Below are 10,388 nucleotides of genomic sequence, written 5' to 3' on the forward strand. Positions count from 1 at the left end.
ATGATATACACATTGGACTAAGAATATTTTTTTTATTATTTTAAATAATCCCTCTTAGAATAACGCTTTGTGTCCTTAGTTTTCACAATGGGTGTGAGTTGATGTAAGTAAATATTAGATATATTTAAAGGCATTATATTCTGTCATGTTGCAAAGAGGACATTTACTGTGTAAAAAACAAAAACAAATAAATTCAGAGCAATGATATTCACAGCACATGTTTTACATTAAATGTAGTATTATGGTATTTTATTAATGTAGATGAAATTATAAGCACATACACTTTCATTTATTCATTCATTCATTATTTGTAACACCTTTTCCAGAGCCCACCTGGAATCACTGGGCACAAGGCAAGAACACATCCTGGAGGGGGCGCCAGTCCTTCACCGGGTAACACACACACACACACACACACACACACACACACACATTCACTCACATACTCACACTTACAGACACTTTGTGTTTTTGGACTGTGGGAGGAAGCTGGAGCACCCGGAGGAAACCCATGCAGACAAAGGGAGAACACACCAAACTTCTCACAGACAGTCACCTGGAGGAAACCCGCGCAGACACAGGGAGAACACACCACACTCCTCACAGACAGTCACCCAGAGGAAACCCACACAGACACAGAGAGAACACACCACACTCCTCACAGACAGTCACCCAGAGGAAACCCACGCAGACACAGGGAGAACACACCACACTCCTCACAGACAGTCACCCGGAGCGGGACTTGAACCCACAACCTCCAGGTCCCTGTCACACTACCTGTTGCACCAACATGCCACCACATCCACTTTCAAGCACACTTAAATATCAACAAGTTTAAAAACACCTCCCAAAATAACAGTTTATAAATGGAATACTTTTATGATCCTGCAAATTTCAAAAGTTTAAAATCTAGAAAAGTACAAAAATAAAAACAAATTAAGTACATCTCAAACACTGGCTAGTATTAGATAGCAAATCTGCAATTCTGTTTTCTGGTAATACCAAGCTTGTTCATTTTCATTGGTCAACTGTTCCTAGACTGAAGTCTGTTCAATCAGACAATACGTCCTATTCCAAATCTGTCAACTTTGAACTTTTCCTTGGAATTTCAATCCTCAGAAACTTTCAGCGGTAGAAAAGAAGCACAGCGGATTCTGTGATTTCTCGGGACGCACTTGCACCTTTATTTGTACCATATCCTTCCCAGTCAAAAGCAGTGAAATCGCCACACTGTTTCGGAGAGCCTTCTGGGAAATAACCTCCTCCTCCGATACAGTACTTCAAAACAATCACAGAATCACAGTGTTTATTCATTAAATAACAGAATTAAAGTGACTCCTTCTTGGTGCACTTTGGAACATAAAATACAGTAAAATAGGTGTAAAAATGCTAAAATATACTTTTCCAAAATTTTAACTTGCATAAAATGCACATTTCAACATGAGTTAAGTTATTATGATGTATTTACTGGTCTTTATGTTGTTTTTAGGTTTTTTTTTTAAATAAAAATGAAGATAAATGTATTTTTAGACAGAAATGTATAACACCACACTCAATAACCTAATCCTAGATGTAATATATGCACAGTTTAAATGGTAACTACATTTTTCCAATATTCCTGTGTTACTTACGTGTTCTGTATTGCAGCCTGTTACATTAACTCCAGAGCAGATGGCCATGGCAGCCTTCTCGTTATTAAACACTCGGAAAGTGATGAAGCCAGGTATGAACTCTCCTTAAAAATAATTATTAAATTAGACCCTTAAGAAATGACCCTTTCTACAATGGGTTCATCTCTACACTGATAGGTCAATACTTTAAGACCACTCACTGAGAAACCAAGCTGTAATGAACAAAGTACTTGTAGTCTGGATTTTCAGGTGAATAAACGTGTGTTTTTACCAAAAATCATATTGTCCAAAGACAGAGCATGAAAGGCAAAGTTACATGAGGAATGTAGACAGTTTTTTGTGTATTAGATGGTAAAACAAAAAGCAGTTAAGGCAATAGTGGTCTTCAAATTCAGTAGATAAATGTTAGCAATCAACAGATGTGGACATACCTCTGATTCTGGGGCCATAAAACTCCCGAGTAGACTGTTCATCTCCAGTATCATACACAACTGGGACAGTGGGTCCATTATCCTTTAGACAAACCCCTATGCCAAATGTAACTGGAAATTTCTACAAGAGTGATACAGAGCAGTCCACTGTAAAGGTGCTAATACATAAATATTTTACACTGTAAAGTTTTTCTGTAATGTTCTCTTCAGTGTTTGTTGTGAATACTATTATATTTTTATTTTTTTCTGCCTGTTAGTGTCCAAGATCTAAGTGTCTGACCCAGAGTGATGTGTTTACCCTGAACAGGAAGAAGAGGTTTCCATCGTGGAGGCTAAGGAAGTGGTTGTCTGTGTGGTAGCTGAGGATCGAGGCTGTGGTCCAGTGCTGGAACTGAACATTATTAGGAACGTGCCACACAGACACATCCTGAGCCACAATGTCGTAATACCCAGGATTCTGTAGGAATAAAAGTGTGATTTGCCATTTTTGATTCAGTTTTGTGCAAGGGTTTGTAGACCTTGCTCATCTAGAGGTTCTTCTAAACCAAAGGGAGTTCAGGAGTGTCTTTCTTTTTAGTCTCTACTCTTGTTCAAAGACAGATAATATTGCATGATACGTTTTACCACTTCACAAAAACCTTTCCAGAATTCTAACTGTACTGTTGTGTCCATGAATGTAAGGTTGATGTAAGGTCGCACCTTGTAGTCATCACTGGTTGCAGCCTCTGCAGTTCCAAAAGTGACTCTATTGGACCAGGTTCCATTTCCTTCTGGAATGTTTGGGTTACTGCCTTGTTGACTGGACCACCGATCTCCCACTGTGCATTTCCCAAACATGTCATTCTCATGAACACTAGCTACCAGAGTCCAGCCTCCTCCAGCAGTGGTCATATCACAGTAGGTCTGGTAGACCACCCCATTCGTAGTCGTCAGGTAGTACAGGCCATCTGGTTACACACAGACATCTCAAATGTATGAAACTATATTTGCATGTCATAATTTGAAATAAAATTCTCATTAAAGCAAAGTTTTAATAGTTAATAGCTTTTTTTTGTACTGAAGCCCTATTCGGACAGGATTCGTTTTACCTGTGGATGTGGGGGTAAAGTATTACCTGAGTATCTCAGTAGTTTTAATCCCATCCGAATAGACAATCTCAGTGCGTGCAGGAAAAATGATCCCAGGTTATATTAATCCTGTCCAAATTGAGATGTGGGGTAATATTGCGTCATACCCCGGAGAAAATTAGTTTTTCTCATGTTTTCTCGAGAACGGAAGAGTGGACAGAGGAGTTTAGCGATGAAATATATGATTTAAGTAAAAGCTTAACGACACACTCTGCTTAAATTCACAAAACGACGTGTAGGTATGTTTTGTCCACACTAGTAGCCTCCATACATGTTATAATAATAATAATAATAATAATAATACCTTTTTTTGGCGCCTTTCAAGTCCCTCAAGGTGACCGTACATAAAGAAAATCAAAGCAAGACATGCTTATGTTATGTTATGAACATGTGATGTTACCATTAAACAGTATAATATTGGTTAGAATAACTGAAGGATTACTCAAGGTTTTTCGCCACCTTCTCGCCTGTTACCTGTTTTGAAGGACTAGAAGATGAAGTCGTTTAGGGCTGTATGCTTTTGGTGAGAATGCTGATTTCAGAATAGTTGTGTCTAAAAATTCCAGTAGTTCTGCACAACGCTAAAATTGGCTACTTGTTCGCTAGTTTCTTATTCAGATTTTCTGTTCCACCTTAACAGACTATTAATATCTTGAAGATGAAGAAATTTTACTGTGATTTTTTTTTTTTTTTGTATTGGCCCTGTGAACATAGGTTTGGACATGATAGAATTAGTGGAGAGATTGAGCATTTGGTTAAGTCATCGGACATTATCTCTAAATTTTCAAAGTTTCTCTAAAATCTGAAAGGCCCACTGAAGACACAATATAACGGACTATTGATATCCTGAAGATGAAGAAATTTTACTGTGGAATTTTTTGTAATGATATGACAGAACCTGTGGAAACATGAACTGTGGGGATACAGACATGTGAAAAAGATAGAACACCCCATGAAAGCCTTTGTCTTTTTGAACATATTTAAACATATGGACATATGAACTCTATTTGAGCAGTACTGAGAGATGGAGCTTATATAACTAAACAAACCAAACTGAAGAAATTATTCATTAGCATAAGTCGTAGAATGTAACGAAGAAAAATGTACATTTCTTGTGAGGAAAACGTTAGGACACCCCCACATTTATTTCTCACATACTATTGAATTTTTTTTTTTTTTACTATTTAAAATATATTTAGAATCAGGTGCACCACATCAGCTGCAAATGATTAGACCATCGTTAAAGAGGACATTGGGGGAGGATGCCTTATGGAAGCAAATCTGTCTCATCAGACTTTGAAATATTACCACCTTTGAATTTGTAGCACTGATTTTTTTTGCATTGAAATTATGCATCTGAATTTTGTTGCTTCTTAATTTAATTCTTCAGATTTACACCTCTGAATATTTTGCTTCGCAGTCATGCATCTGAATATAATTGCTACTCGTGAATTTTCAAGAACCCATGTTCACTGTTATTATTAAAGGTTATTAAAGTCAGATAAAACAAAATCAAGCTTAAAAATGCAAACAATATATTTTGAAGTTGCTCAAATTCGACAGGCCAAATTCAGATCCGGGACACATAGGATGAGCAATCGACTCTGTCTCCAATCGAGCCAACATCCAACCACGACGCTGAAGTTGGCTACTTATTCGCCAGTTTCTTATTAGAATTATTCTGTTCCACCTTAACTGATGCTGTAGTTGCATTCTGTCGCCGCTAGATGGCAAAATACGAACGCAACTTCCATTCATTCATTATCTGTAACTCTTATCCAGTTCAGGGTCGCGGTGGGTCCAGAGCCTACCTGGAATCATTGGGCACAAGGCGGGAACACACCCTGGAGGGGGCGCCAGTCCTATCGTGGAAAAACTACACGTTTAGCTTCTTCCGCGGATATTATCTCTTCATTTTCAAAGTGTCTCAAAAATCTGAATTAAAGACACAATATAACAGACTATTGATATCCTGAAGATGAAGTCATTTTACTGTGGAGATTGTGTATAATTGTCCTATAAACATAGCATTCTTCATAATCTGACAATTAAAAAATAAAAATGCCATAGGACATGTACCCACATGTTCACATATTCATCATGTCACTTGCAATATTCTCAGGTCCATGACAAAAGAAAAAAAAACTACTGCAACATATAATGTGAAAAGAAAATCCTAATAAGAAAATGGCGAATAGGTATGGAGAGAGATAAGTCTCAAAATACCTTACAAATACGTAAATGTACAAATCCACAAACAAAACACAAGTCACAAATATGTTTCACTGTTTAGAAATGAACACATCCCAATCTGTATCTCACAGTCTACAATTTGTACAAATACAGTTACATTCATAAATACGTGTTTTTGGTTTCATAGACATATCACAATTTTAGGTTAAAATAAATACATTTGTTTAAATTTACATTGCAAATATCTGTAAAGTCGAAGTCTCGAATTTAAAATGTATTTGTAAATTTTAGAATCTGTGTTTGTGGATCAAGTCACTAATGTGTTTTTTGTGACGTGAATTTGTTCATTTCCTCTCGCGGGTTTTTGGATTTTGAGACTTTCCTTTCGCATTTCACCCGATCCAAATACAAATGCAACCTGATCCACAAATGTGTCCAGCAGGTGAACAAACCACCGCTAGGTGGCAATAGTGAAACATATTTATGACTTGTGTTTAATTTGTAGATTACCATTTACGCATTTGTAAAGTATTCTGAGACTAATCTCTCTCCATAAATAAGTAGCCAACTTCAGCGTTGTGGTTGGATGTTGGTTCAATTGGAGACAGAATCGATTGCTCATCCTTGGTGTCCCGGATGTGTATCTGATTTTTTTGTAACTCGTATTTTGAGCAATTCAATTTGAGCAACTTCAAAATATATTGTTTGAATTTTTTTTAGCTTGATTTTTTTTATCTGAATTAATTAACCTTGAATAATAACATTGAAAATGTGTTCTTGAAAATATGTTCTTGTTGTTTCACAAGTTCTATGCAAGAGCAATTATTTTCAGATGCATAAATTCAGTGAAAATAATTCAGTGCTACAAATTCAAAGATGGTAATATTTCTAAGTCTGATGAAACAGATTTGCTTCCATAATGCTTTATTTAAACCTCAGACATTAGTTTGATTTGCTCTTGATTGTTGAGTGGTATCACCATGGCGACATCTAAAGAGCTCTCTGAGGCCTTCAGAAAGACGATTATAGATGTATATGAGCCTGGAAAGGGATGTAAAAAGATCTCAAAACAATTAGAAATCAGCCATTCCACTTTCTGGAAAATAATTTACAAATGTGGAACATTTAAACCAACTGCCAATAAGGCCAGGTTAGGCCATTCTAACAAGTTCAATCCAAAAACATAACAAAAGATGCATAAAGAAATCTTTAACAATCCTAAAATGGCATCACAGGACCAACAAGTGGCTCCTGCCACAGCTGATATCAAGGTACAGTGGTATGAAAAAGTTTGGGCATCCCTGATAATTATCATGATTTTCCTTTATAAATCCTTGGTTGTTTGGATCAGCAACTTCAGTTAAATATATCATATAGCAGACGAACACAGTGATATTTGAGAAGTGAAAAGTTTATAAGATTTACCAAAAGTGTGCAATAATTATTTAAACAAAATTAGCAGCACCCAGAGGAAACCCACACGGACACAGGGAGAACACACCACACTCCTCACAGACAGTCACCCGGAGCGGGACTTGAACCTACAACCTCCAGGTCCCTGTGACACTACCTGTTGCACCACCATGCCACCACATCCACTTTCAACATCTAGATGTAGATTTGATTCAACATCTAAATATCAACAAGTTTAAAAACACCTCCCAAAATAACACTTATAAATGGATTACTTTTATGATCCTGCAAATGTCAAAAGTTTAAAATCTACCAAAAGTACAAAAATAAAAAAATGAAGTACCTCTCAGACACATTATATAGCAAATCTGCAATTCTGTTTTCTGGTAATACCAAGCTTGTTCATTTTCATTGGTCAACTGTTCCTAGACTGAAGTCTGTTTATAATCAGACAATACGTCCTATTCCAAATCTGTTAACATTGAATGTTTCCTTTGAATTCACCCAGAGCGGGGCTTGAGCTCACAACCTCCAGGTCCCTTGAGCTGTGTGACTGCTGCGCCACCGTAATTAAAAAAAAAATCCCTTCATTCTCGCTGCACTCTCAGAAAGTGAAGCGAGGTAAAGTAGAGGTCACTATTGTCAATATTAGTCACTAAAGGTACAAACTGTGTAAATATTCCTTTAAAGGTACAGCAGTGTTTTGTTCCTTAAAGGTACATCACATAGAACTGTGTCATATAAAAAACATAATAAAAATCCTGAAGATGAAACAGGGAGAATGAAATCAACATGATTTTACATTTAAATTTCTACAATTATAATAAAATAAGGTACAATTATGTTCCCTAATTAAAGGTACAAATATGTACCCTTGAGGGTACCACCACAGAGACAAAATTTCTGACAGTGTGCCTAGTTATTATTACTGGTATTAAAAATATAAATAAAAACAAAGTGGAAAGAAGAAGAAGAAGAAAAACAAATGGGTAGGATACCAGAATTACATGAACAGCTTTCCAAACAAAGCATTTTCTCACCTTTATGTGTCTGATACGTGTCTTTGATCTCTTTGCAGCTTCGAGCAAAATTGTCTGTGCTTCTCTTGTTAAGGTTTATACACAGAACTTCAGCATTGTCATCTGCATAAAGAGTACTCACTAAAAAAATAAATAAAAAGGAAAAAGCCAGTATGCCATGCATGTTATTGGCAATTAAGATAATGTCAGGGTTAGGAGTTAAGAGTTCAACACACTTGGAGGAGAACACTTGCGGTAAGAGGGAGGGCCGGTCACCAAGGGATGGAGCTTGATTAGATGTAAACAGTGTACAATGCCATTGTGCAAGAGACTTGTCTACTCACCTGATTTGTATTTCTCAAGATCTGAAGTCATCAAAAGACAAATCAACAAAAGCCCCAGGTTCGTCATGTTAGTCGACAAATGTCTGTGTGAAATTAGAGTTATATATGTAAAGGCAAAGGTTTTAACCATCAAATACGTCCAAGTGTCTGCCTTCACCTCCACTACCCTGCTATACAGTGGTTGATTTGACTGTTTTTTCCCATTTCCATATTGTTTTTGTCTTTGGTCTCCCCAATAAATTAGATACCTCCCACAAGTGATTTGGGCTGGGCTGGCATGTGATTGGCTACGTGTGGATGTGCAGGGGTATCTCTGGAGCTGAGCTAGAGCTGGCTCCATGTTTCAACTAGATCAAACTTTGTAATTTGTTTGACTGTTCAGTTAAAACCAGAATAGCACCCTGTTCTAAATCCTTAGACATGTATCATGTAGGCTGTAGACTCTGGTTTACTTTGTGAATGCTTGATTGTATATAGTTGACTGATTTCTCTGCTTGTTACTGTTTGTGCCCTGTGAAGGATTGGCGCCCCATTCAGGGTGTGTTCCCCCCTTGCGCCCAGTGATTTTGAGGAGGCTCTGGACTCATTGCAACTCTGAACTGGATAAGCAGTTACAGAGATTGAATGAATGAATGTTACTGTTTGTGTCAACAAGCCATTCAGTGCCTTTTATGGGTCTCATGTAGAAGTGGATGCCATTTCTTCTACTCTTCTTTTTCTCCTGTTTTGATTCATTTAGGCATAAGACGTTATTTTTAGATTATTTTGTTTGGCTAGTAAGTTAGGGTTTGTATTCATAAGTTAGATGGCTATGTTTGTTATTTTAGTTTGTTCCCACTCTGATGCTGAATTCCAGTGTTTATTAACACCTTGGTAAAAGACCAATATATGACTTTTAAAACAATTATGGTCTTTTGTTTCTCCTTTAAGTTATGACAAGTGTTAAACCCTAGATTGGTCGCAACACCCTCCCCACAGTGGACCGCAGTTCTTGTTCTTAAAGAAACAAGAACTGTGATCGGCTTTGGTCAAAACCCCACAAACCCATCAGTGGGCAATTCTAACATCTTTGCATTTGAAGCTCAACAGAATCAGAATTGCTCATATTAATCCCATGTTTTCTGACTTTGGGAGAAGTGTTTAAAAACTCCAGCAGCACTGTTGTGTCTGATCCACTTGTACCAGCGCCGCACACACTAACACACCATACAAAACCACATCAGTGTCACTGCAGCACTGAAAATGATCCACCGCCCAAATCATACCTGCCCAGTGGAGATCCTGACAACTGAATAATGGTGAATGGGGCAAACAAAACATGCCGAGTTAACAGTACATGACTACAGTCTGTAATTCTAGAGCTACAGAGTAACAGCACAGGATTACAGTCTGTAATTCTAGAGCTACAGAGTAACAGCACAGGATTACAGTCTGTAATTGTAGAGCTACAGAGTAACAGTAAAGAATTACAGTCTGTAATTGTAGAGCTACAAAGTAACAGCTGTGAACTGTGGGTGTAGAAACCAGGAGTTTGTGTTAATGTTATGTTTATATTATATTAGAGACGTTGTGGATTTATTTGCTGTTGCTGAAGTAGTGTGTGGTTGTGGTCTGGTTTCTAGTTGTTAGTTATTATGTGGTTATCCAGTCTCATAAGTCACCTTCTGCCGACAGGTGGTAGTGGTGTGGTTATAGCGCTGGGTGGGGTTTCCCTAACTCTGTATGCTAAGTGCAAATAAAAGAGCATCCTGTTTAAAAGCACTGTTTTACTCTTTTTTTTTTGCCACATTTGGTACAATATTTTTACTATAACATATATCTGCGTAACATTAATTAATTTACAATGACAAGGTGTAGTGGTTTAATATCAAATTTTCATCTTGAAATTAATTCCATTTGTTTTAACGGTGTAAAACTACTCGTTATTGTTATGTGATCTTGTCAGGTTCCGCTAAAAAACAACAAACAAACAAATAAACAAACAAACAAACAAGAAACTTGAAGTACTAAACAGGAACTTGAATGAACAAGTCAGTTATTTAATTGTGAGAACTACGCTTGAGAAAAGGCAGCATACGTTAATATTTTATTCATTTGATGAATACTAAAAATATATAATTCTATTTCCATATTTTATAATGTTTTAACCAAAAGAAAGTACTTACGCGAGAGCAAATTGAAGTTACTTACTAACCGCTCTATGCGCCGAGTGCACTAAATAGGGACTCTA

At 37.0% G+C, this 10,388-nt stretch overlaps 1 protein-coding gene across 3 annotated transcripts; it reads right to left on the reverse strand.

Moving 5' to 3' along the window:
* Positions 1-252: 252 nt before the first annotated feature.
* LOC136681188 (intelectin-like) lies at positions 253-10,385 on the reverse strand. Of its 3 annotated transcripts, none has more exons than XM_066658654.1 (8): positions 10,324-10,385; positions 8,159-8,241; positions 7,836-7,937; positions 2,762-3,009; positions 2,361-2,519; positions 2,063-2,183; positions 1,632-1,735; positions 253-1,278 (listed from the first exon to the last, which is right to left on the reverse strand). In XM_066658654.1, exons 2-8 carry the CDS (start codon positions 8,223-8,225, stop codon positions 1,126-1,128), a joined length of 954 nt encoding a protein of 317 aa, XP_066514751.1. In that variant the 5' UTR covers positions 8,226-8,241; positions 10,324-10,385; the 3' UTR covers positions 253-1,125. The 3 variants fall into 3 exon arrangements, with proteins under 3 accessions (XP_066514751.1, XP_066514750.1, XP_066514752.1); XM_066658653.1 differs by having other exon boundaries at positions 7,836-7,955; XM_066658655.1 differs by lacking the exons at positions 7,836-7,937; positions 8,159-8,241; positions 10,324-10,385 and adding an exon at positions 7,139-7,315.
* Positions 10,386-10,388: the final 3 nt, after the last annotated feature.

Source organism: Hoplias malabaricus, chromosome 2 (assembly GCF_029633855.1).
Source record: "Hoplias malabaricus isolate fHopMal1 chromosome 2, fHopMal1.hap1, whole genome shotgun sequence".
Taxonomy (NCBI): domain Eukaryota; kingdom Metazoa; phylum Chordata; class Actinopteri; order Characiformes; family Erythrinidae; genus Hoplias; species Hoplias malabaricus.